The following is a 27892-nucleotide window of genomic DNA, read 5'->3' on the forward strand; positions in this document are numbered from 1 at the left end:
GTGTTACAGGACAGTATTTTTTTAAAAAAGGAAAACAACTGTGACAATAGTGACAAGCATTCTGTTGCTATAACAACTTGTAAAAGTTTTATCAAAAGTCTTTACAAAGTTGACATGACAGTAAAATTCTTGATAAATACATAGCACCAAACATGTTGAAGAAGCTATTTCAAATTAAAGTTTTGAAGCTTACACTACATGCTGCTCATAAAATAAAAGTTTGTCAAAGGTTTTAATATAGTGAAACAATTACCTTTAACTTTCTTAACTGGAGCCATTTAAAATCAATAGACTCAAATGCAACAATGTCATCACTTGGATGAAAATATTTGTTCTCTTTTTCCTTTGTAATCTTCTTTTGTTTTAGGTGCAAGGTGAAAAACATTTGTTAATGCATAAGAACTGTAAGCCCATTTGAGGAACATAATTAAAAAAGTGAAAATGACTTTCTGCTTTGTGATGAAGATTGAAAGCCTTTTAGTGAGGCAGCCTGGGATGACCCAAAAGCAAAAGGAAAACTGAAGTCGTCTTTCACATTTTGAAAAGCTTGAGCGGAAGAGCACGACGGAAAAGAAAATGCAAATGAATCATCGTTCTCCATTTTCCCAAATAAATTTCCTTGAAGGGAATAATATTTTGAATTAACTTTTGACTTTATATGGAATACAATCAATAATTCTGGAGATTAATTACAATTTCATTATTTTAAAAAATTGCCAAAGAATAGTATTATTTCAGTTAGATATGACATGGATTCTGAGATTGTCCTACTGCTCATAAAGGACAAGAATTTCTGACCGACAGTGCTCAAAGAAATTATGTCAAATATTCAGACCACTCCTAAAGGTGGAACTGCTAAAGCGTGATGAATCTCAAAAGCAGGGGAAAAGTGTAAAGTGAAATCTAAGCTATCATCATCAGCATCAGCATCATCTTCATCTAAGCCCATAGAGGGAAGGTGTTGGGTGGCTGTCAGCACACATGTTATCATCAATATATGCAGTAAGAGAAGCTATTGACAAAACAATTTATTTCATGATAAAAACTTACCAATATCTTTGTGTGATGAAGGAGGATTTAAATTTCCAGAATAGCTTTCACCAAACTGAAACATAATATATATAAGTGAATTAATTGCAAAACCCAGCAATAAATTAGTAAGCATCCTTTTACAAGTTCACCAGCTATTAAGGGAAATGCTGCACAGCACAAGTTAAAGCAAAATTTCTATTCTCAAACTCCGTATGACTCTCTTACCGACAGTCTTGGTAAGAGAGTTACTTCTAAGGTTATGTCACAAATCTCAGACACAATCCAGGTGGCTGGACATGCAAAAAGGCAGGGGTTATTCAATTACAGAAGACTCCTCGTGAACTAGTTCCGATTATTGCTTCTAAAGCTATACCAGTCCCTAAGGAAAACATTCCACTTTGCATTTCTGAACACTATCCTTACTACAGTTCACAGTTGTAGAGACCGTGTTTCCCCTAATCACCTTTTATCCAGTCCTCAACCAATAAGGTCTGTGGTTGATTGGGGATTGAAATTCAAATCTCCTCAATTCTAGTCTGACACTGACTGCACCATACTTTAGTAATGAATAAGCTGATCACTTCACACAGCTCTACATGTTGGCAATTCAATATTACCTGCCCTGGTGAAATTTCCCCTCCAAGTACAGAAGAATCAAAGAAATTAAATCCAGGGGACTTGGCAGTAAAGCTAGAAAGGAAAGGAAAAGCGGGCGACTTTGACATTGATCCTTCACTTTTTGATGGAGTTCTGTTGTAAAGAAAGGAGAAATTTAGTAAGAATGGTGGAGAGAGAATCGGTGTTAAGATGGGAAACATCCCAAAACTAGGTTTGGTAGAGTCTTTTACCACAAGTGCTCTGGAAAATGACAAGCTCATTATAATATTTGAACTAAGAATTCTTACAGTTCCAATGGAGTTTCCATCCTACTAGAAGCAGGTGTCTTTGGAAGTATGTCAGACTCTGGAGTTCTTGGAAAGCTTACAGCATCATCTTCTCTTTCTGCAAAATCACAGTCAGTTGTTGCCTGCCCATCCTGTTAAAGAGAAATTTTACATACAAGACCATGTTTATATGGCATTCACAGCTGTTTAAACACCAAGACACACTTATTGAGGCTTTTCAAAAAAAGAACAATCTTTATATTCATCAGGCATAAGACTGCCGTGCTTGGAACAACTGTAGTGAAGGTGGGTAAGAAACATTCTTAAATGAATGTATGCATGCATCCATCCATATATGTATAATGGAAGTGAAAAGTGAAAAATTCAATCACCTGTATATAGACATCACATATAGACATTTGATGAGTTATTTAACAATATAATGTTTGATTACAGTTTTCTCTAAGCTTATCAGTTGAAAGATGACTACAAAATCAGAATCACTTTAAAGTATCTGCTAAAATAAAGAATATCAACAAGGAGGGAGGACTGTCTGATCTCGGCTGCAGAGATGATCTATAAAATTAGAACCTTAATACAGAACACAGAGCTCCTGTATCTGAGCCACAGGGACCACTAACATGTGTGTGAACTTTATAAAGTTGCCCTATACCATCTAACTCAATTTTGTATACAAACTGAGTGGCAGCAGTTCTCCAATGTTTCAATCAGGATCTTTCTTATTCCTACCAAGCTCTGAATCAGGGTGGGGGTGGGCTTTCACTTGAAAGTCCCTACAGTGGGTTACATGTCACTTAAAACATATAACACAATATTTAAAACCACTGTAAAATACAATGAAACAGTAGGTGTGAGTTGAATCAAATTAAAAGAAATAGCACTTTAGCCCACTCCACTAAAAGCATGGGCAAAAGTGACCTGTTGAGGAAAGCTATATAATGTTGGTGCAAGATTAACTTCGGAGAGGGTAGCATTCTGAAATTTAGAGGCTACCACTGAAAAGGCCCTCTCACATGCCATCATCTGTCAAATCTCATTTGGCAATAGCACCGTTGAAAAGAGTCTCCCTGGCCAAGGTTATCTTTGATCATTCTAGAGCATGTGCTCCATCACCAAATATAGCCCCTCCTTATGAAATTACTTTATTTTTTATTGCAACTGCTTTCAACAGGAGAGCTCACATGTAAAACATTAATTTCAAATGACGCTGGATTATACAGCATGATAAAACTGCAAAAACCTGTGCTAACCAGGCATGAATTTGAGGGAAATAGAAAAAACAAAAATAAAGTTAAACTGACTTGAAACACATGTGCAGAATTGTTTGACCTGCTTCCTTCTTCTCGTTCCACATATTCAGTCTTTTTTCCTTCTAGAGAAGATTGTTCGCATTAAAAATAATTCAGCTCATCACATGTGAAAATAATATTCAATAGTAGCAGTCTTTATACTATAAATTTACTAATGTAAGAGTTGGCTTATTTGTATTTTTTAGGAGCAGAGAGCATAATGGTATGTTCCACAAATCACTTAATCCATCATGGTGTCCCTTACATCAGCCTATACCCTCAACCTAAAGGCAGTGCTGTGCAATAAAGCATATAATCCATCTCTTGATCTACTGTACCGGGGGCTGACCTGTGCACCTGTTAGTAATGGGGTAATCCTGGGCACTACAAACTAAAGCAAAGATGAACAATAACTATACTGAAGAGATGCTCAAATGACCACAGAAACTTGAAGAATCTGGCCTGCAAGTAGCATATTTAGAAAGGGGGGGGGGGAGCTGGTTTAGATATCTTCTGTAGTGCATCCATATTAATTGCAAAACCTTTAACATCATATATAAACAAATCATTCACAGGTCTATTTTTTATCTACTTTGCACAATACTGTAATTGGTGGTGGCTGATTTTCCCACTTAAGCAGTGATTACAGACTCTAATTGGCTGATACCACATGTGTGTGATTGCAGCAGTGGAACATTACCACAAATTCAACTATCAGTCAACATAATATATATTTTAAATAAAAAATTATTTATTTATTTTTAGGCACAGCAGTCCAATCAATCATGAGTCTTCATGCTTTTAAAACCAAGAATTCTATCTTATGCAGTTTGTAATTCATGCAATAAGTGGATAATCAGTATGAAGTTTTCCTTCACAGCTATATCACTAGCAAACTCTGGTAGGTCAGGAGACTGAGAGTGTTTCCACAGCACAGGAACTCTAAGCCCAGTTAAGGAACAATTTCTAAAAAGCAAAAAAATGGAAGGGTTGAAAGCCTTGGAATGATCCAACTGGAAAAGGAAAACTGATGTCATCTTTCTCATCTTGAAAAGCTTGAGCGGAAGAGCATGATGGAAAAGAAAATGCAAATGAATAATCATTCTCCCTTTTCCTAAATAAATTTCCTTGAAGGGAATAATATTTTGAATTGACTTTATAAGGAATACAATAAAAAATACTGGAGATTAATTACAATTTCATTATTTTAAAAATGGCCTGAATACTAAAAATAAAAAATAGTATTAGACATAACATGGATTCTTAAATCCCACTGCTCTTAAAGGACAGGATTTCATGATTGACAGTGTTCAAAGAAGCCTTACATTTCAAATATTCAGACCATTGCTTCAGAAAAGTGAATGAAATTGCTGTGAGAGTTGGTTGGAACAATTAAAGTTTAACAAATCACAAGAGCAAGTGGAATGGATAGACAGAAACCACTAAGCCCAAGAGCTCTATGATACCGTGTGAAGCCAGACTGAATCCATTTTAAACATTTTGTTAAAGGAATGAAGCTACTAGGTGCCTATCAGCAATATGTCAATTAATGGAAGCTATTGACAAAACATTTCATGGTAAAAGCTTACCTTTGTGTAATGAAACAGGATTTAAATTGCCAGCAGAATCTCTTTCACCTAACTGAAACATAATATTCATTATATAAGTGAATTAATTAGAAAATCAATAAATTAGTAAATTCAGGATTTGAAAAGCACCATGTTTTAATTATCCAAGTTCTTAAAATGCTGCAAGGTAATAATAACAGTAACCATACTACTACAGGGGATCCGCTGATGTAGTGAAACTGTAATTCCAAAAATGAACCCCAGCAGTAAGAATTTGCCATTTCTGCCAGCCTTGTTATTAAACTCCATGCATGTTACTTCTAGGGGTTATCCTTTCTACATTAATTCCACCAAGTGCTCCAGAAGTCAAAGTAAAGACATGGCTACGTTTTCTTTAAGATGTTCAGAGCAATCCTACGCATGTTTACTCTTTATTATCACTGTATTCAATCAGCTTTACTCCCAGGTGAGTTGATGGAGGATTACACACTGAATGTAATATTTTTATTATTTTGTGCATGTTAAAAAGCAAATCAAATGCAAACATTACATTTTACTAGTTTTGCAACCTGAGGACTGAGATTGCCACACCAATCCTAAATGCAATAATTTACTTCCAAGTAAAACTAAATGCATATGACCATGTTTATCATGAACTGGGACTCATCATTCCAGAAGAATACCAAAGAATAAATGCAACACCATGAATTAATTGTAGTTATGGTCAATGAAAGAGAAACTGCATATTAGGAATAGGGAATCAGTTTTGCCTTATGCTTGCTAGCTGGCATCTCTAGGTATGGCTCAAACTAGATGAGGCATGCAGTTGTGTGGTCCCTGGATCTATTTACCTTATGGAGAGAACTTTGAATGTGTGAGCAGACGGAAGGGAAAGTGTTATCTGTTCATCCGCTCTGCACTCTGACTGGAGTCACCAAGGCTGCTTTTCAAACAAGTAACAAAAGAAAAACTCAACTCCGAGAGGCAGGTAAGTAGATGCATGTCTAATTTGAACCTGACTGATGTCAGCGGTAGACTTCATGGAAGATTCTGCGGAGAAGGTCACAGGCAACTTTGTAATCATCCTTTTACAGGTCGACAGGCTATTAATTCTGTATGTGGCCTGTTTAAGCAAATCTTCTCTTCTCAATCTTTGGTAAAAGAATGTGACTTCCAAGGACAGATCACTAATTTCAGACAAATCCCAGGGGACTGGACTTCCAAAAAAGTTTGGGTTATCCTTTTGCAGCTGACTCCCAATGAACTAGTTTTTTTTTTTTATTGCTTAAGAATCTATACCAATCCCTAAAGAAAAATTTTGAACTTTGCATTTCAGAATTGTATCCTTACATGAAAATGCCTGTTAGGTTCACTATACCTGCAGATTACACTAATTATTCATGCTGTGTTTCTAATATTTATTTTATTACATTTATATCTCCGCTCTCCAAAAAAACTCATAGTCGTGGAAGCCATGGTTTCTCCCTCAAGCTTTTACTCACCCAATGAGGTTTGCAGTTGATTGGGAATTTAAATCTGCACCTTTTCAGTTCTAATCTGACACTAACTACATCATGAATACATTTCTCAAGCTCACACAGCTCTGCATTTTGAATATTCAATGTTACCTGGCCTGGTGAAGTTTCCGCTCCATGTACAGAAGACTCAAAAAAATTAAATCCAAGGGACTTTGCAGTAAAGCTAGAAAGGAAAGGAAAAGCAGGCGACTTTGACATTGATCCTTCACCTTTTGATGGAGTTCTGTTGTAAAGAAATAAGAGGAGAAATTTATTGGCAATTAAGGGCAGGAATTGGTGTTAAGCTGGAAAGCAGCCAAAATCTGGGCTTTGTAGGGTGTTCACTCCAAAAGTGTTGGAGAATGACAAAGCTAATATCTGAACTAAGAATCCTTACAGTTCTAATGGAGTTTCCACCCTACTAGAAGCAGGTGTCTTTGAAAGTATGTGAGGCTCTGGAGTTCTTGGATAGCTTTCAGCATCGTCTTCTCTTTCTGCAAAACGACAGTCAGTTGTTGCCTGCCCATCCTGTTAAAGAGAAATTTTACATACAAGACCATGTTTATATGGCATTCATAGCTGTTTAAACACCAAGACACACTTATTGGGGCTTTTCAAAAAGAGAACAATCTTTATATTCATCAGGTATAAGACTGCTGTGCTTAAAACAACATTAGTAAAGGTGGATAAGAAACGTTCTGAAATGTATGCGTGCATCCATCCATATATAATGGAAGTGAAAAAATGAAAAAATCCTTCAATCACCTGTATATAGACATCACACACAAATCTGAGTAGTTATTTAAACAATTTCTGTACTGCCTTTAAATGCCTGCTGAATTAAAAAAGCCTGAGCCCACACATAGCTCCTGATGGATACAAACCATGCATTTGAGCAATGGGAGACCACTAACATGTGTGTGAACTTTATGAAGCTGCACTGTGCTAAAAGGGCATTGGTCTAACTCAATTTTGTATGCACACTGAATGGCAGCAGCTCCCTGGGGATTCAAGCAGGATCTTATCCCTACCAAGGACTAAATCTAGGGCCTTCGGTTTTTTTTATTTATTAAACTTCTGACCCTTCTTTCACTTGAAGATCCCTAAAATGGGTTACATATCACTAAAAACAGTACTTCACTCCACTAAAAACATGGGCAAAGAGGGGCATCTTGACCTGTTGAGAAAAGCTATACCTTGTTGGTGCAAGATGCACCTCGTTGGGGGCAGCATTCCACAGCTTAGAGGCTACCACTGAAAAGGCCCTCACATGCCATCATCTGTCAAATCTCATTGGGCAACAGCACCATTGAGCAGAGCCTCCATGGCTGAACTTATCATTGATCATTTTAGAGCATGTGCTCTATCACCAAGTATAGGCCCTCCTTGTGAAAACAGGACTCATTCTTTTTACTGCATCTGCTTTCAGACAGGAGAGCTTACAAATGACATTGCATTACAGAGCATGTTAGAACTGAAAAACCGTTATCTGGGCATTTATTTAAGAAAAATAAATAGATAAAACAAAAATAAAGGTAAATGGACTTGAAATGCTTGTGCAGAATCCTCTGGCCTGTTTCCGTCTTCTCGTTCCATATACTCAACCTTTTTTCCTCCTATAAAAAAATTCTTGCATTAAAAAAAATCAGGTCATCACATGTGAAAAGAATATTCAAAAGTAGCACTGTTGGTACCATTGATCTACTAACATAAGAGTTGGTTTATTTGTGTTTTTTAGCAGCAGAGTATGATGGTGTCTTCTACAAATCACTTAACTCATCCCTTACATTAGCCTCATTCTAAAGGCAATGTGTAGCATGAGAGTGAAGTTCAATTCCACAGACTGCAAGATGGTCCTCTTGATTTGTTGCCCTGGGGGGGTGATCCATGCACCTGTGAGGAATGTGGTATTCTGGGCACCACAAACAAAAGCAAAAGGGTTCGGGAACAATACTGAGGCTCAAATGGCCAAAGAGACTTGAAGAATGTATGTGTCCTATAAGCGGCACATTGAGAAACAAGGCTGCATAGGTATCCTGTGTAAGTCCATATTGACTAGAAAACCTTTAATACACTATATGGGCAAGTCATTCGTAGTTCTATTCTTTATCTACTTTGTAAAATGCTGCAATTGCTGATGACTAGCGTTCCTGATTAAGCAGTGATGATGACTGACACTAATTAGTTGATCCCATATGCTGTGTGTGATGGTGCAATGAAACACCACCACAAATATAACCATCAGCCAACATAGTGGTTTTTGCAACACAATTTAATTTTAGGCATAATAGTCCATAAGTTCACAATTCTTCATTATTTTAAAATCAAGAACTCTAATTTATGCAATTTGTAATTTACACAGTAAGTCAATAAGCAGGATGAAGTTTTCTTCTTCTCTTTAGCTATATGATTATGTATAAAGTATTTTAAACAGTGTTTTGTATTCTAACGTTTCAGTTGCATTTTATACCTATTTCTGCAGCCTCAGCCTCAAACCACTGCCTGTTGTTTGTTTGTTTCTGATAAGATAGCAACCTAAGACAATAAACAGGATAACAAGTTTGTTTCAAAAGCATTATCTTCATGCAAGATTCTGAATCCATGCTTTCACTAATGAAAATATGATTTGTTTTAAAAGTTACCTTAGTGGTGTTTGGTTTTGCAAGCTTGTTACAGATGAAAGCTGGGCATTTTTTGCTATGTTAGTTCCTATGGTGTCATTACATTTCTAAAACAGAGGACATATTTCAAATGAAGGGAAGTACAAAATGATAAATTCAGACATGTTGACTTTTCCTTAGGCTGTACAAATACAGCTCTTTTGACCTCTATTTACAGGTCATGATTCTGAAACATTATTTTTCCTGCCATCAGATCTGCTCCAGTTTGTCCTTTGGTTTCCCTGAAAAAAACAACAACTAAAAGAAAGTTGCTATAGTGAATAAATTAATTTGTATTGCTGTATGTTTGCTTAATAGGCTCATTTTTGTTATGTGTTAAATAAAGAACATACTGTATAACTGAAGTGAGTATAGCATTTACTTTTTACTTAGGCTTTCAAAAACAAACTCTGATATATACCTATTATATGAATTATATTAGGAGACCTCATTATAGTGTGAGTTGATGTACTCTTAAAAGGGAAAGACAATGCATATTTATAGCAAGGAAGGTCAAAAGAAAAGGATGTAGAACATTGTTCTGGCATGCTGAAGAACCACATAGTGGTACAGCAATAAAACTGCCAGCACATTTACAAAGCTAAGCAGGGTCTGGTATGATTCAGATTGGATTGGGGAACCACGTGTTGTGATTCCTACATTACAGGGCGTATGAGTAGATGACCCTCATGGTCTCTCCCAGCTCTACAATTCTATGATTTTATGAAAACAAAGGCACAATGAAGTCAAACTTAAGCACTTACAAGTTCCATTGCTTTTTCTGGCAGAATTAAGAGACTACCTATATTTCTCTCACTGAAGTCAATGGAACTTCAAATTGCTTATTGGTATCACATAAGTCTATATCAAAGGATGAAAAACATAAATATTTATTTATTTAATTTAATGTACAACTTAATTGTAACAAAGCCTCTAAGTGGTTTACAAGAATCAGGGTTTGAGGGTTTGTAGAGCTCTTTCCCTTTCTATGAAACCTATACCTTGTTAGCTGGGAAGAATGGGATGGACCAGTGTAGTAGTGGTGTAGACTGGGTGGGTGAAGTGTGTTTCTTGCTGTATATCTGCATGGAGTCTCTGACTCAGGGCCAGACCCATATGCATAGTCCTGTCTGGATAGATAGGTGAGACTGCCCTGCAATTCTTGGGAGGGGAAGAAGAGGCAGAACAAATTTTCTGGTTGTGTAACACCTCCCACTCAATCAGTGACCTTGCATTTTATTGTTTTGCATTAAAAAATACCTAAGAGAAAGTGATGGCTGTATAGATGTAGCTTGTGCCCCTCTCTAGAGCAGTGTTTCCCAACCTTTTTTGGGCAAAGGCACACTTGTTTCATGAAAAAAATCTCGAGGCACACCACCATTACAGCCCCGTCACGTCAGCGCGCAGCGTCACGCCGGGAGGGACATGAATTGCTAGCAAATTACATAATCACCTCCTTGAGGGCTGGCTCATCTTCTCCGAAGGCAGAACCCCATTAATTAACAGCACAGACTCACACCATAGCCAAGACGAGGGGGGAAAACCTCAGTCATGCACAGTCATGCACATGTGGGGGCTAAATGAGGACGAAGACCGGGCAGAGAGCAGGGTTCAAATCACCCCACCTGGCCAGGACAATCCCTGGGTGCTCCCTTGGGCCACTCGCCTGACCCACCTCGCAGGGCTGTTGTTGCGAGGATAACACGGGGAGAACCACGCGCGCCCCCGGGAGCTCCTTGGAGGAGAAAGCGGGCGATGAATGCAATGCACGAAATATATGAGAGGCGACCAGGTTTTGCAGGTGAGGGCCCCCCGCCAGCCTCAGCTTCCAACACCCGGCACAACGACGCCGAAGTTTCCCCCCGGGCTCGGCTCGGGGAGCAGCGCTGCTCCCCCCCGGCTCCCCTTCACCCTCCCGGCTCTCTCTGCCGCCCACTGGGGACCCCCCTCACCTGCCAAGTCCGGAGCGCCGGTGGAAGTTGCATGCATGCATGCAGGGCGCCGCGTTGCCATTGCATTGCACTGCACTCCATGCAACGCCTGCACGCATGCATTGCCTTGCATGCCCGCCAAAGGGTCTCCCCGCGGTCCGATGCGTCCCCTCCGGCGCGGATGCAGCATTGCAAAAATAAACCCCCCCGCGCAGCCCTACCTGGGGGGCAGCCTCCGCCTCTCCACCTCCGCGGGGATCCCCGGGCTCCATCCTGCCGCCCGATCTCCGCGGGGGCGCAGGCAGGCTGCGCGGGGTCTGCGCGGAAGAGCCCCTGCCCGCCCGGCCGCCGCCGCGCTCATTCCATGGCCGGGAGAAGAGCGCTTCAAACAAAACGCCCGGCCCGCCAGGCCACGCTGGGAAACGTAGTTTGTGCACCCCGCGCGGGCGCGGAGCCCAAGGGCGAGGGGACTACGGATCCCGGCAGCCCCCGCGCCAGGGACGGAGGGGGAGAGGCCGGGTGCAGGGATGGAGGGACGGGTGGGCGAGCGAGTGAGTGAGTGGCAGCCGCCAAGCCTTGGCCGAGAGCCAGGAAGGGCCTCCCCGGAGGAGGAGGAGGAGGGAGGCGCAGAGTGGGAGGGAGAGAGGGAACCCCAGGGGTCATCTAGTGACGGCGCCCCAATCAAAAATTTGACTTAAAAAAAAAATCTTTCGAATTTTTAATTTTCCCCGCGGCACACCAGGCAACATCTCGCGGCACACTAGTGTGCCGCGGAACAGTGGTTGGGAAACACTGCTCTAGAGAAGAAGGATTGTGTCTGATAACTCCATGCTTCTAGGATCAACTATGGAAGGGCCATAGCTCAGCAAAAAAAAGGTCCCAAGTTCAATCACTGGCATCTCCAGGCAGGGCTGGGAGAGAACCTGAAGCTCATCTCATGTTGGAAGCGAGAACATATTTTGTGGCTACTGCACTGGTTACCATTTAGCTTCCAAGTCTAAATCAAAGTGCTGTTTCTCACTTTTTAGGTTTTTCACAAACTAAGACCCAAATCTATCTCAGAAGTCACCCTTCCTCATATAAGCCTGTTACAATAGCCTGTATAGGCTAAAGGCACGAGGCCACGATTCTGCTAAAGCTGAGCAGATCTGGGTTCAATATGACTACCTGGGAATCACATGCACTCTGCCTTGGATTCCAGGAAAGAAGAAAGGTGAGAAATATACGAAAGTAAAATAAAAAGAATCTGTATCAGTGGAATCCTCCTCCATATAGCTGCATCACATGAAATGGGGACATCGGAGGTGAAGATAAGGGTCTTTTGCTGGAACTGAATGGCCTCCTTTAAGGGCTTAGGACACTGTTTTATTCTGTCAGACCACTGGTTCATCTAGCTCAATATTATCCACACTAACTGGTAGTAACTCTCCAGAGTTTCCGAGGGGAGTCTTTTCCAGTCCCACATTGAGATATCAACTATTGAACCTGGTACCTTTTACAACTGAGACATGGCCCTGAGTTGTGTTTAGCTTCGGTGAAGTTATAAACCCTATCTTTTCCAGAAGCTTTCGGTGGCTGAATTATAATGAGGTTCTGTGCAGGGGGCTGCCTATATTGTTGCTGAAGTGTTGAACTCCCCCTGCTTTTCACTTTAAAAAAATGTTGCTCTGTTGTTTGCTTGGATTGTTTTCGTATGTTTCGTTTTTATTTTAGTATTTATCCTGCTGTATCTTTATGGCTTTAGTTTTTGTGGTGGCACATAAATGAAGCAATACAAAAATAATAAAAATAAAACATTTAGACATCTAGATTTGTTTTTTCTGTTGCTGGTTTTATATATACCATACGTAGAATGTTACAATGTGAAAATTGACTGCTTCTTTTAAATCAAATAATCTTTTAAACAACAGATACAAAAAATTGCTCCTGTCTTGCCCCTGGTCTCACCTGCTTTCCATTTGCATACCTGTCTTTCATTTTCTACATGACTGAAGTATATACTGGTCACTGCTGAATGTCCTATAGAATCATTTCTCTCTTCCATACCTATATTATTTAATGGCAGTTTGATATAATTAGCCATACATAATTTAGCTTTATTATTAAACAAATGAAAACAAAATTGACAATAAATGCTTATAAACAGCATGAAGGTAATCAGAAAGCTACCAGCTTCAAGATAACGAACTTCAGGACACATATACCAGTTTCTTAAAACATATATGGATGACTGCTGAGAAGAACTGGCGCAAAGTATTATGTGGAAAAGTCTCTGAATCTGTCACCTTTGGTGTAGGCAATTCAGAGTACAGAAAACACACTGAGGTATTTGCCTATTCAACAATTGTGATTATTCTATATTATTATTATTAACTGCAAACCACAGGGTGGTTTACAATATAAAAATATAGCTGCTAAACCAGGTGAGGATAACTGATGAGCCTCAGACTTCTCCTGCATGCGAAGACAGGCTGTGGTGGATTGAGCGGATGAGACCAATAGTGGCTCCAATTGTCAAGAAGGCAGTTTCTGCACGTGCTGTAGAGGGAACTGAGGGGCAGATGGGGTTCATCAACCTGGAAAGGTAGCCCATCTAGGAGAAGAAAAACTCTGGTCCTAAGCATCCACTGCCTTGCAGGATATCTTTGGAAGAAGAAAAGCCTAAGGAGTAAACCCTACACGAATCTGGAGTCCTTAACACAATTGGATGGCACCTTGTATGCCTCCTTCTGGCAACTCCTGCAGCCAAGCTGGTGCCAAATGTATTGTATTGCTCTGTTTTTCTTTGGACCACATCAGTAAGACCGAGAGGGGGAGGATCTTGTCATCTGGGCAACCCAAGACTGCCATACACACACTGCCCAGGCTTGTGCCCTGGGGAGGTCATGTCGGTGCTAACACAGCAGTTTGTCTCCAGCAGCACTCCATCGTTTCTCGAGGCAGACATATGCCAACAAGAAGTAACAAACAAAAACAATACACACCCACCCACCCAATAATAATCATATGTATGCTTTCAGAAACATTAGTGCCCATACAATGATTGTGTCTACTGCACAGAGTGTGGAGTCCCCCTCAGATGTGGCAGGGACTGCTTACTATGGGATAATTAACACATAAAAATGAAATCTCAAAATATTTTCTTTACAGACATAAATTATACCTCTCTGCGTTTGCTGAAACAATGGCTTCAGAGTTGAGAAACTTTGGACTAATTTCTGACAAATGCTAGGAAGCTGTAATGATTCATACAGCTGACGTTTCTCTTTTAACACATGTTGACTCTCTTTGAACAAGCTGAAAGAAGAAAAAAGCTACAATGAAAGCAAACAGTAAACAAGGTGAGTGGATTTTCAAAAAAAGAGAGAGATGGAAAGGCCAGGAGTGGCTTAATGAGGTAAAGGACAAAACATTGAAAATATGTACCTTCTCTGCCTAAGCTAGAATCCATTATAATATATTTGCTGGGTAATACCTGCCAATGGGCATGACACAAACATGACAAATTATAGAACAGAGAGAACGTAACATGGAGCCTTATAGGGACAAAACATTTAATACATCCCTCTACCTTCCTTTTTTAAAAAATTTCCCATCCTAAAATGCAGTATACAGAGGATCTAGCATTAATTTTAATAAAACAAAGACATGTGACATTAAATGCAGAAACATAGCACAGTATGTGTATTATAGGGTTGACATATGTCCAGAATTTCCCAGACATAACCAGAATTTGGCCATTGGAAACAGTGCCTGGGCAGAAATCGCCAAAATGTTCGGGAAAATCCACACGTATGGCAACCAATGTCAGAAGTGTAGATTTTGGCAAAATTCCTTAAGAATAGCTCAGCATCTTTGCAAAATAACAACTACTACGACAAAAACAACAAAAAACAAAATCCTCAACAACTTTTGTATCTGTATTTTCGCTTTTTGAAATATGGCAACCCTAGTTCAATGGGAGATTTGCCAAAAGTTTAAGTGAAGTCAGAATTGCACCCTTAGACTTCAGTAAAGTATCTTAAGATAGAGATAAAGCTTTTAAAATAAATATTTCTTCCTTGATAAAAAGGTATAAAGGCAATGCTATTCTCAACTACAACTGCAATAGCAGTTCAGAACTAGCCCCTCTTATTCATGTGCTGATCAGAAGGTCTGCACTGACATTAGAGTAATGCAGGAGCCACTTTCTACTGTTATAGAGCACTGACAATAACTATTCCCTCTCCTCTGGGAACTCTAGTGTTATTTTTTTTGGGAGGGGGACTCACATACAAGATAATGTAAGGAATCAATACAATATCATCTGCACAATCTTCAAACACTACAGCTCCTATTATTCTTCAGGGAAAGCCCAGGCAGTTAAAGGGGTATAAACATGTTATATGTTTGTTGGGTAAATATGTCTGAATGTTTATATAGATAGGATTATAGCATTACAGTTTACGGGACTTGTTTATGTGTGATAAAATCAATTTTAAAATACTGTATTGCCTTTCATCAGATGCCTTCCTTGCTTCAAGATCTTTTGCATTTTCCTTTTCTATCACTTCAGGATTGTGTTGATCTTCTTTAATCTTTTCAATTTGCTAAAAGAAAAATTATATAAACAAATGATATAATTGTATCCATGGACAGTATTCAACTAACTTCTTGTACTAGTTCAAGGATTAGCACTAGTTTAAGGGGATTTCCCCCCCCCCATATATCTCACCTGCTCTCATGGATTGGAGGAACCCCCAGAATAGATTTAGGGAGTACAGAGATGAGGAGACGGGGACAGAATCTTCTACCACAAAGGGAAAAATCCTTGCACTAACAGAATATTTACTGTAGCACTATGTTTAATACAATGCCCCTCTTTTATTATGCACTACAGGGTACCCCATAGGCTTCACTGAAAAATCTGGTGGTTCCTTAAAAGTTGTAAAGTTGCTTGTAGCTTGGAAAGGCAGTCTTATTTTTCCATGACTTGTCTACACTAACCCAAGAAACCCAAGGGTCTATCTCTGCCTGCCCTTGTTTAATTAATGGCACCTTTCCACCTTAAAAAGCCCTCAGAATGACTTAGACCAATAGTAAAATAAAAAAGGAATCAATTACAGTAGCTTAGATTCAGAACTTGATCTACTCACAGGAGAACACTTGCCCTGATGAAAGAAAGGGAAGCAATTTTCACTGATTCCCACTTTCCACTGCACATAGCCCCCTATGAATCTGTTATTGAGAGTTGTGGGAACCTCTGAAGCAGTATAGAAGGTAGGGAGGCTACAGGGAACTAGTAAAAATCACCTTCATCTGTCAGATTGCAATCACTTCTGTAAATGAAAGGAGCCCTTTTGTTCATGGGAGGGCATGACAGGATCCAATCTATTACATTTCTTTAAACTTATTAAAATCAGAATCTGAACTACAAAAAAAATTATTAAGTTTTAAGACAACAGAAAACCTATTGGAAAAGGTCATCTCTCTATCACCACCACGGAAGCCTTCAGATGGGCTCTATGCTGTTTTGGCTGATATTTTCAGATGTTTTTCTTCATTTGCACTCTTATCTTTGTTTCTGCTGTCTCATTGCCTGTAGCTGCCTAGTAATCCACAAAGATGTTTCAACTCTGGCAAGAGGCATAGGGTTCTAGGGGCTATTGTGTCCACTATTTGAGTCTGTGTACACACCATACATTTAAAGCACATTTCTTGCTCCCACCCTATAAAAGGAATCCTGGGAAGTGTAGTCTACCCCTCACAGAGCTACAATTCCCAGCACCCTTAACAAACTAACATTGTCAGGATTCTGTGGGTGGGTGCATTAAATATATGTTGCATATGTAGTGAGTTCCAAAGTCCACCACTACAGCTTATGGATAGTAGAATCAGCAGAATACGCCTGCAATGGACAGTAGTATTCAGCCAGCTGAATACTTCCCCAGTCTGGCAACTAACCTGATGCATTAGTCTCTGGAAGTCTTAAGTGGTCCTCCACCCTTGTGGAGGCTTGAGGAACATATAAAACCAATCTTAGATCTCTATGGGGTATGTTCAGAAAAGCAAGTGCTATAAAGAACGCTGTTGAAAGGGATTGAAAGGCTCTGAATCCAGTTCTTCAAAAGATATAGGGGCTTGAGGCCCAAGTCATACATTTATTAATAATGCTATGTACAACATACTTTGCCTGACACATGCAATCTTTTTACAGGTGTTACTGTGTGGCATGACATTAGACTATGCAGAACCTTTCAGACTTTTTAATGGGAACTGATATACAGATTTTAAAAAGCTGACCAAGCCTGACCAGTTCTCCTTGTTCAATAATAATGCATGTATCAGGCCACATTGTAAACAGGATGCAGGATTTTAGGTGTCTGAAGGGGAGGTATGCTAGGTGGCTTTTAATTTCAACTCTGGCAAGAGGGAAAGGGTTCTTTTGAATTGCTATAGGTATGTGTGTGACTGAGATGAGGGTGTTTATGCTGCTTGTGACTGTGTGAATATGACATGGCAATGTGGCCTTTCTTTTACATTGATTGAAGAGAGAGAAAGAGAAAGAAACCAGAACACTGAGCAGTGAAATAGTTCAAATCTCTGCTCAGCCATGAACTCTGTGGGTAGCCTTAGGCAAGCCACTATTTCTGAGCTACTGCCCCAAATCTGCAATAGGGGACAATAATGGTGACCTACATACTCAACAGATAAAGGAAAGAATTGTAGCTGGAGCTATTAGTGTCTTCAAGAAAATGTAGTGTAAAGTTTTCCTGGCAACAACAAAGAAATTTCATTGACATTTATATATTATCTCTCAGTTCCTTTATTTAACTTCTAATCAGACAAACACTATGTAGCTGGGTCTTCAGTCTCTCCCCCCCACCCCCACCCCCACAAGTCTGCTGTTACCTGTCAGATTCTAAAATCCTGTCAGGCGCTTAACATAGGATGAAGATATTTCTTTTAAATTTGGGGGAGTTGGGAGGCAGTGGGGCTCTGTTGAGAGGTGGACTGGTGGAGAGCATCAGGAACAAGGAACTGCATCAGGGTGGGGGTCAGGATTTGGTAGACCTGAGTGAAATGCGAAACCTTGGGTGGTTATGTTATCTGATGTGTGGGTTGGGTATCATCCACAATGCTTCAGAGGAAATGAGGAAATCCCATTTTGTCATCTTAAAATAGTAAGAACACAATAATTACCAAGTACAGAATAGAGCTTGAAATAATGCAATACATCTTTATCAACTGTGAGTGATATAGTAGTGTTTTAGCAGATGGTAACATAGCATGGAATTTAAAAGGCATTTTACCTGTCTGAAATAATTAATTTTCCTTTGTAGTTCTTCTGCTGTTTTTTCTAGTTCAAGTGATTGCTGCCTGAGAACCACTGCATGCGTAAGAATTTCTTTTGTGTTGTGCCTCAAAGAAGCACTTTCTTATGTTAAGGAATCAATAAAACATACACAACAAACAGTCAAAGTAAAATGCTAAATGGAAACACATTTTAGTGTGCTCACTTGGATTTAAGCCTTTGAAATAAATGAACTTATTCACACTCACGCTGTTTAACTTGGGTAACTTTTAATCTCAACCCAGATTCAGCCACATTTGTGCCGAACATGTTGTCTGAATCATTTGCTATTAACCCAGACAGAAATGTGCTGGAATCCACATTTGGATGATAAACAGTGGCAAGCAATATTTAGGGCTTAATGTTCAGATAAACCACTTATCACAGCCTTTGTTCATGCCTGATGGAGGGGACAGTTGTCATATCACAACTGTGCTGGTTGTGTGAAATGAGTTTTAGTATTTCAACTGAACTGAACTGAAGGATTGAGCTTTCAGTGTGTTCCTGTGGCTAAAGAACTGGATATGAACAACATGTAAATCCTTAGATTTATTACATTGCTTTGGGCAAGCTGAGCCTCTGCTCTGCTTCCGAAAATCTGAAACAATGTTAAGAACGCTATTGCAAGAATTAAGACCATTCTGAATAAAAACTAGCACAAAAGGCCTTTGTGTATTCAATCTATAAACATCATACTCATCCCATTTTTATCCCACCCTATTCTGAAGATTCATGGTGAATTATATATGACAAAAATGTACCAGTAATAAATACACAGAACTTTTAGCATTTATTGTAAATAATTTAGAACAAATCTTTACTTGTGGATAGCAAAAAGAGCAGTAAATAGGGCAGTTCTAAACCAAAGTTAAACTAATATTTCTTCCTTGCTCATGACTTGTTGATTACAGTAGCTACATGGCCTGAACTATAGGATTTGTTCTTACCCCTCTAAGTCAATTACAGTTCAATAGATTTCTTTAAGAGCTGGAAGACAATGTAGATTCCTGTGTATTTCAACATCTTTCAGCAATCATAAAAGTCAGTAACAAAGACAAGAAAAACCACAGCGCAACTCTTAAACAGACAATTTTTAAGCTGAGTATATGGATACATCTGTAATGCCCACTGCGAAAGTGACTGGAATGGACCAGGTTCTGGAGGAAGGAAAGTTGTTAATGAATTAATCTCATTTTTGTGCATTTTGGGTAAAAACTGGTCACAAAGGTTTTTAAAAACAGCTTTTCATTCCAGATTGTGCTATATCATGTTCTCACCGTGTTAATCTGCACAATGGATCCTGTTTTGGATCCATTGCTGTTGCTTGAGGCTCAGGTGGCCTCGGTGGCACAAATCTGGTCAAGGATAGCCTAACGTCTGTCGTCTATGCTCTTGTAACCTCTAGGTTAGATTACTGAAACGTGTTACACATGAGGCTGCCTCTGAATGGTTCAGAAACTGGCTGGTGCAGAATTCAGTGGCCAGATTGTTCACTGCGGCAAGATGGTTTGAGTATATCATTCCAATCCTTGACCGACTGCACTGGCTGCCAATTAGTTTCCAGGTTCAATTCAAAGTGATAGTTTTAACAATAAAGTTTTACAGCTCAGAACTGCAATACCTCAAGGACTGCCTCTCCCCATATGAACCGACCCAGACCCTGTGATCATCATCAGAGGCCCTTCTTCGTGTGCCTCCTCCGTGAGAGGTCCAGAGGGTGGCAACACAAGAACAGGCATCTCCTGCGGTGGCTCCCCATTTATGGAACACTCTCCTCAGGGAGGCTCATCTGGCATCTTTGTTACATATCTTTAGGTGCCAGGCTAAAACATTCCTGTTCTCCTAGGTCTTTGGCTAGTTAAACTATATATGCCTTTTAAATTGGGGGTACTGATTTTGTTTATTATGGTATGTATTTGTTGTTATATTGTGAACTGCCCTGTGATCTTCAGATGAAGGGCAGTATAGAAATTAAATAAATAATAAACAATGACAATAATATCAGGTGGATTGAAGGGCAAACTGTTGATCTGGGCATACCCTTAAAGAAAAATAATCCCAACCCACTGCAATCTGTTGAATTAACTTTTAGATCCCTTCCAAACTCTGTTTTATTTCTGTGGATGAATTCAAAGCATTTTGGCTTGCCTTACAGAATGTTTTCCCCTATCCTCCTGTCATGTGTCATTCTAGTAGTTCTCCCCGCAAAACACCCAGACCCCATTTTGTGGGGGTGCAGAAAGAAAGGGTAAGAACCTCATTGCAAAAGCAGATGGAATTTATTAGGTGAATTCCACCATGTGTATTTTATTTCAGTTGGGATAACTGGCATTATAGAAACTATGTTTTTACCTCGAAGCTCTATCACTTCCACTTCTTTCTTTTTAAGTAGCTCAGACTGCTTCAGAACTCGGTTTTGGATTTCTTCAAATTCATTTTTTTCCTGGTGATATTCCTGAGCAATGGCAGTTGCTAAATATTTTTCTTGATGCTGTTTAAAAGTCTCTTGATACTGAGTTGTGTAATCCTGGTACATTTTCCTTTTAAAACAAAGAAATACAATCACCCGCCTTAGACACCACTTAACTATCTTTTCAAAGCAAGGCCAGTACTTGAGACAATTGCTCAGTTCAACACAGGGGAAATTTGAAAAAAATATGTGTTGCCTTAACTGAACTATAACCTAGTTGGGAATATGAGAAACCACCTGTATTTTTCTATTACTTTTCAGTGACAGGATGCAGTCAGCAATTGCCATTGAAGTGGTGGTGTACCCCAAAATATAATTCTCCATTAAAGAGTAGATCCTTATCTTCCTGAGTGTTCACATTTTTATAGGTAAGAAATTCATTGCTTATAATCAGCAATATTTTATGGAAGTCTTAATATACAGCTGTCAAACATTTTTACATACTTGTCTTTTTCTGTTGATTCCTGGTAATTCTGAAGTTCCTTCTGCAAATACTCTTCATGCTGACTAAGAATCATGTATGTTGGTTTCCAGCTAAGGCAACAAATTTAAAACTACAGTAAGCATCTAATTATTAAAAGCATAGTTTAATTATATTCATAAGTAACAAGACCATCATAAAAATGGGTACTGTATTTTTCGGCCCATAGGACGCACTGGCCCATAGGACGCACCTAGTTTTTTTGGGGGGGGAATAAAGGGGGAAAACATTCCTTTATTTCCCCCCCCAAACCAGGTCAGGGAATCCAAACCAGGTTGGGGAACAGCGGGATGGCGGCGCTCCGCCTCCCCTCTGTCCCCCGATCTTGTGGGGCTGGCGCTGGGGAGAAGCGCGCTTCTCCCTAGCGCCAGCCTCCAAACCAGGTTGGGGAACAGCGGGATGGTGGCGCTGCACCTCCCCGCTGTACCCTGAGCTTCCGGGAAGCAGGCTGCTATCCACAGCCTAGGGAACCCTGCAGGAACTCCCACGGGCTCCCCAGGCTTGCTGATAGCTTCCTGAAGCCTGGAGAGCGAGAGGGGTCGGTGCGCACCGACCCCTCTCGCTCTCCAAGCTTCAGCGAAAGCCTGCATTCGCTCCATAGGACGCACACAGATTTCCCCTTCATTTTTGGAGGGGAAAAAGTGTGTCGTATAGGGCGAAAAATACAGTACAGTGGTGCCTCGCAAGACGAAATTAATTCGTTCCGCAAGTCTCTTCGTCTTGCGAGTTTTTCGTCTTGCGATGCACGGTTTCCCATCGGAATGCATTGAAAATCAATTAATGCGTTCCTAGGGAAACCGCCTTCAGACCAGGTCCGGGGACAGTCTGTCCCCGGACCTCTTCTGAAGGCTGGGGGGGGGACAAGGGCTTTTCTTCCCACCCCCAGCATTTTAAAAAAACCCGGGACAGCGGAGGACTTCTCCGCTGTCCGGGCGATCTTAAAATGCTGGCCGGCGGCATTTTAAAATCGCCCCGGGACAGTGGAGGACTTCTCCGCTGTCCGGGGCGATTTAAAAGCCCCTGGGAAGGCAGGCAGGGGGGACAAAGACTTTCGCCCCCCGCCCGCCTTCAGAAGGTGTTGCCGCCCCACCGCCCGGCTTCGGAGGAGGTCCGAGGACAGTGGGGAACACGTGCTGCGCTTCCCCGCTGTCCCGGATATTTCCCTATGGGCTGTCGTCTTGCGAAGCAAGCCCATAGGGAAATTCGTCTTGTGAAGCGCCTCCAAAACGGAAAACCCTTTCGTCTAGCGGGTTTTCCGTCTTGCAAGGCGTTCGTCTTGCGAGGTACCACTGTAATTCCCACCAGGACCTTTCTATTTACACTCTCCCTTCTTGCTACCAGAAGATAATGTGATGATGTACTCTGAGAAAAAGGAACCTGAGATATACTTTTGGCTCATAGTCACCTTTGTGACTAGGGACGCGGGTGGCGCTGTGGGCTAAAGCCTCAGCGCCTAGGGCTTGCCGATCGAAAGGTCGGCGGTTCGAATCCCCGCGGCGGGGTGCGCTCCCGCTGCTCGGTCCCAGCGCCTGCCAACCTAGCAGTTCGAAAGCACCCCCGGGGGCAAGTAGATAAATAGGTACCGCTTACCAGCGGGAAGGTAAACGGCGTTCCGTGTGCGGCTCTGGCTCGCCAGAGCAGCGTTGTCACGCTGGCCACGTGACCCGGAAGTGTCTTCGGACAGCGCTGGCCCCCAGCCAATAGATGTGAGATGGGCGCACAAACCCCAGAGTCTGTCAAGACTGGCCCGTTCGGGCAGGGGTACCTTTACCTTTACCTTTACCACCTTTGTGAGCCTAAGCTAAAACTTCTGTGCTTTTCTCATTGATTTCAATTGCATGTAGCTTGTATCCAGTGTAAAGTTCAGTACTGACATGTGCACCAACTTTTCATATCACAAAATACTCACACTCAAAAATACTCATTAATACAATAAAACTAACTGGAACCCAGAAAACCTTCTCAGTTGCTGCTCTCAGACTCCAGAACTCCTTGCCAAGGGAGGCCCATTTATCCCCGTCTCTGATGACTTTCCACTGGTTGGTAAATGCATTTTTATTAATACAGTACAGTCCTTTGACCCACATGTTGATTTGCAAGTAAACTGTGGTTGGCTCGAAATGGTTATTTGTCTGTTTTTTATGTTTTTCAGTTTGTATTTTATTGCTGTTTTATTGTATTTTGATATTTTTATTATACAGTGATACCTTGGTTTACGAACTTAATCCGTTCTGGAAGTCCATTCTTAAACCAAAGTGTGTTTTTCCATAGCAGCAGGGGACTCAATTTACAAATGGAACAAGAAGTGAAACATGTTCTGCTTCCAAGGCAAAGTTCACAAACCAAAACACCTACTTCTGAGTTTGCAGCATTCTTAATCCAAGTTGTTCATAAACTAAGCTGTTCTTAAACCAAGGTACCATTGCATTTGTATTATTGCTGCTAGCTGACTGGATCGCCATTTGGCAGAAACACAGGATATAAGTATAACAAAGAAAGAATGACATAGCAGTAGTTAAGAAACTGATGAGAACCATGCAGTGCTGGATTACCAAATAGACTGAGTAGGCACTGGCCTATGGGCCCCACACCTTTTAGGGGCCCCATGACAACAGATCAAAATAATATTGATTTGATCTTGAAAGAAAATTACAACCAAGCTTTCTTAGTTCAATGTTATCCCACAAAAGCACACACACACACAAGCCCCCCCCCCCAAGTTTGAGACTGCCTAGGGGCCTCCGAAAGGGTTTAATCCAGTCCCCAGTTCAAATCTAAGGCTGCATATACACTATACCTTTAAACCATAATCAAAGCACATTTTTCCTCTCACAGAATTCTGAGGAATGCCTTTTGTTAAGGGTTGCTAGGAATTGTAACTGTGAGAGGTAAACTATAATGTCCAGAATTCTTTGAGAGAAATAATGTTATTTAACTGTGCTTTAAAAGTATAATGTGAACACATATAACAAATTTTCCAGGTGTCTCCACCCATTCAGACACTCTACCACCCATACGCAGTATGTAAATAATAATACTGACTGACCTGACTGACAGAGTTGCTGTAAGATTATAGAGATAATGTACTGAAAGCACTTTAAAACCTCAGAAAGTGCTATGTATCTTCTCGGTCTATAACAAAATAACTTCACACCCCTTCTTAACTAGCTAAATCCATAATTGCTTGATTACAAAGAGGTATATTATAGCCAATTGCGGTTTCAGAAATAAAGTTTTTACCATATACTTACGCATTACAATTCTCTCTACAGCTATTGTTTCGTTTGCGTAGGCTAGCAATTGCCTCCTTGTTCTTGTTAATTTCTTCTTGTAGCTGACAGATCTCAATCTTTTTCCCTGCAGTATTTGCAGAATATACTGAAAGAAAATGTTTATTTCATGTTTGATGAATTTAAGATCGGAATAGGTCACTGGGATACAAACTATACAACTGGAACCATCCACTATGTTCCAAGGTTAGAGCTATAGAGCAGAATTTACCTAACAGTCTCATCAGCAGAAGCTGTGCACAAAGATTTGCTTACACAACAAGACCTGCCCTCCTCTGCTCCCCACACACTCTCCCAAAATTAGTTTGGAGTTGGGGGAGAGGGTATAATTCCAACCAGCAAGGTGAAATGCTTGCACAGATAGAATGTTTGAAGGAGCATGATGCTAAATTCCACCCAGAATGTTGATCCAGCACCTTCTTATGCAGGCATAGGTAACCTTGGCCCTCCAAATGTTTTGGTACTACAATTCCCATTATCCCTAGCTAACAGGACCAGTGGTCAGGGATGATGGGAATTGTAGTTCCAAAACATCTGGAGGGCTGAGGTTGCCTATGCCTGTTCTTATGGATACTGGAGGTCTACTATGCATCTGGAGCTCCCCTGGTTTCTAGGGCTGCTACAATTGTTTCAATAAGGTAGCAGGTCCTTGTGCATGGTGGTTTTTGTTTGTCTGTGTGTTTTTTGTTAGACACACCTTTGGATAGACACCACAAGTTGTGAATCATAACCAATTTTCAGACCAAGAGTACAACTTCTTGACAATGAGGACAAGTTTCCATTACAATCCACCAAGGATAAGAGGAATGTTTCTATCAAGGAAAGGCAAAGGGCATGCAGAAGTATCTATGAGAGCTTAAACTGCAACAAATGCAAGATTCTGACAAAATTTATGTATGTCTACTCACTCTGTATCTGTTGCCTCAAATGTTCCTTGGAGTGAGATGCTTGCTGCAGCTGAAACACTGTAGCAGAAACATATAGATGAATGATATCATTGCCTTCAGATATTACGGTAAGTGTGAGAACTAATTTGCATTTTAAAACAGTAACTTAGTCACTTGAATACTAGATTTTATTTCAGTGCTACGTGTATTCAAGCTGTTTGCCTATGGCTTGCCTATATTAAACTATACCCCATCCGCTGCTTCCCCTCCTTCCACATCCCAAAGCTGCTTTTCCTTCATTTCAGATGCATTTGCCTTATAAACATCCATCCAAACCTGTACAAAATGGAAAACTGCTGATGGGGAAAGGGAATTGCAAGGAGAGGGAAGAATTAAACCATTCCCGCCATTCTTTGCTATTAATTCTCCTCCCTCAAATTTGCTTAGAAGTGACTTTTAGGACCTTATAACATGTAGTTTGGCGTTGAGTGTAATTCTGTCTTAACCCAGTAACACAGGGACTCAGCTACATTAGTAAAGAAAAGGTGTTTTAAATGCATTATAACACTGTGAGGCAAACAATATATGCAGATAATAAAAAACTATAGATAACTGAAGGACTCTCTGTTGCTTGTTTCCAAAGCTGAACCACACGGCAACATACCAAGCTGTAGCAGGAGTTTGTTCAGGTTGTTTAACATGACATCAGCCATTTTGTAAACCTACATGAAGAGGGAAAAGAAAAGGAAGAACATAATAAAAGCACACACTCTAGGAACAATGTTTCACATGTGGTGGGAATGCCGACCTATTAAACAATTCTGGAATGAAATCTATGAAGAACTCAAAAAGATGTTTAAATTATCTTTTAGTAAAAAACCGGAGGCATTCCTTTTAGGTTTAATTACAAATGATATCCCCGAAAATCAAAGGAAAGTATTCCTTTATGCAACAACAGCTGCCAGGATGCTTATAGCTAAAAACTGGAAAGGCAGAAAAATTCCATCAGTGAAAGATTGGCAAATTAAATTATGTGAATACATAAATCTGGCAAGACTCACAGCTTACATAAGGGGACAATCGGACCAGAAATTATTAAAAGAATGGGGTTGTGCTAAAGAGTATATGAAAAAACATTGTTCTGGAGTTAGTATACTGGTATGTAATGAATGATGCTTTACAGGGTTAAAGAAAAAGAAAAATGGTGTAAAAAAAAAAAGTACCAAGGTGGAAGTAATCTAATTAGACACAACAATACGGTAAGAGCAATTTTTTTGAGGTCTCAGAACAAAGGAAGTCAATTTGTGTTTATGTACATAATGATATGGTTTTTTTCTGTAGATGTATGCTTTTTCGTTTTTGTTTAGTTTAGTTTAGTTTCCTTTGTTTTTTCTTCCCTTTTCCTTTTCTGTTTTTTTTTTTTTATATATATGTTCCGGGGATTTTTGTTTGTATAGCATTATTTTGGATTCAATGTTTGTAATTTTTGTTATGATTCTGCATTGAAAATAAAAAAATTCTTAAAAAAAATAAAAGCACACACTCACAATGACATACTTAATAGACCCAGTGATACAAAATGAAAATTGGAGACAAATGAAAAGAAAACCCACCCTTTGCTGTAAAGGCCTGGGTATAGGGTAGTACAGTATATAAATTCTATTATTATTATTACAGGCTATGCTAGCACGGGAGATGCTTTGTAAGGCAGGGGTGAAATTTTCATGAAAAAGGAGGGGATATGAAGCTAACATTAACCCTCTTGTAAAATTATCCCACTTTGTCTGAGGCAGTTGTTTCCACTGACCTGTTCATAATGATAGCTGGAGTCTTTAACCAGCTTTTTACCCTTAACAAATTTTAATGTATCTGAATAAGCATCACAAACTTTCCAGTCTTCAAAGTTACACTGCACGTTCACCAATCTTTTGCCCTGATTAATGTTTTCACAGGTAACGATAAACACCGTCCTTAAATGATTAGTCAGAAGGAGGAGTGCTTATCGCGACATTTTTGCCTAAATTCAAAATTAAGTCAGGTGTAAAGTTTCCAGACCACATAACATGACGGTTCTGGGTGAAATCTGCATTTCTACAAAACCCTGTTTCTTTCTTTCTTTATTAAATTTCTATATAGCCCCCTCAGCCGAAGGCCACAGGGCAGTTCATTCACTTTAAAAATACTTTCAAACCACAGCCTTCACCCCCAACGTGATTTAAGGGCAGTCTGACAACAGTAATAAAAATAGATTTTAAAACCCTATTGATGACCAAAAAAACCCCCACCACAAACATGGTTTCAGAAGAACAGATAAAAAGAATCTGCTGTCCTTCGTCAAAAAACAAAACAAACTCCCCCACTTCGTTTGGGGGGGGGTCCTGTTTATTCAATGGGGGCAATAAGACTCACAGGGAGGCTGAGAGTCAACCTCTTAAAACGCTGTTCAGCAGAAAGCAAAATGGCGCCGTCCTGGGGGGGAAAGCGCGGGAAAAGCTGAGGAGGCGGAGGAAAGGCGCGCGTTTCTGAGGC

At 40.2% G+C, this 27892-nt stretch overlaps 1 protein-coding gene across 1 annotated transcript; it reads right to left on the bottom strand.

Annotated features, from left to right (window-relative positions):
• On the bottom strand, positions 1–27892 carry LOC309529821 (protein SIX6OS1). Its single transcript, XM_082218087.1, has 22 exons — positions 27773–27892; positions 26028–26085; positions 25385–25441; positions 24438–24564; positions 21150–21239; positions 20588–20775; positions 19350–19392; positions 18195–18315; positions 15397–15491; positions 14066–14199; positions 12869–12948; positions 8954–9039; positions 8782–8846; positions 7857–7927; positions 6709–6839; positions 6423–6555; positions 4816–4867; positions 3239–3309; positions 1938–2068; positions 1650–1782; positions 1051–1105; positions 1–618 (listed from the first exon to the last, which is right to left on the bottom strand). The coding sequence occupies exons 2-22, from the start codon at positions 26074–26076 to the stop codon at positions 428–430; spliced, it is 2103 nt and encodes a 700-aa protein (XP_082074213.1). The 5' UTR covers positions 26077–26085; positions 27773–27892; the 3' UTR covers positions 1–427.

This window comes from Podarcis vaucheri, assembly GCF_965113315.1.
Source record: "Podarcis vaucheri genome assembly, chromosome: 1".
NCBI lineage: Eukaryota > Metazoa > Chordata > Lepidosauria > Squamata > Lacertidae > Podarcis > Podarcis vaucheri.

Bases quoted from the DNA above. Each gene is read 5' to 3' on its own strand.
- LOC309529821 (XM_082218087.1), bottom strand. From the start codon at position 26,076: ATGGCTGATGTCATGTTAAACAACCTGAACAAACTCCTGCTACAGCTT. The intron at 15,492-18,194 runs GTAAAATGCCTT...TTTTTCTTTTAG, and splicing joins AAATTAATTATTTCAGACAG to CAAATTGAAAAGATTAAAGA. The intron at 6,556-6,708 runs GTAAGGATTCTT...TCTTTACAACAG, and splicing joins GTGGAAACTCCATTAGAACT to AACTCCATCAAAAGGTGAAG.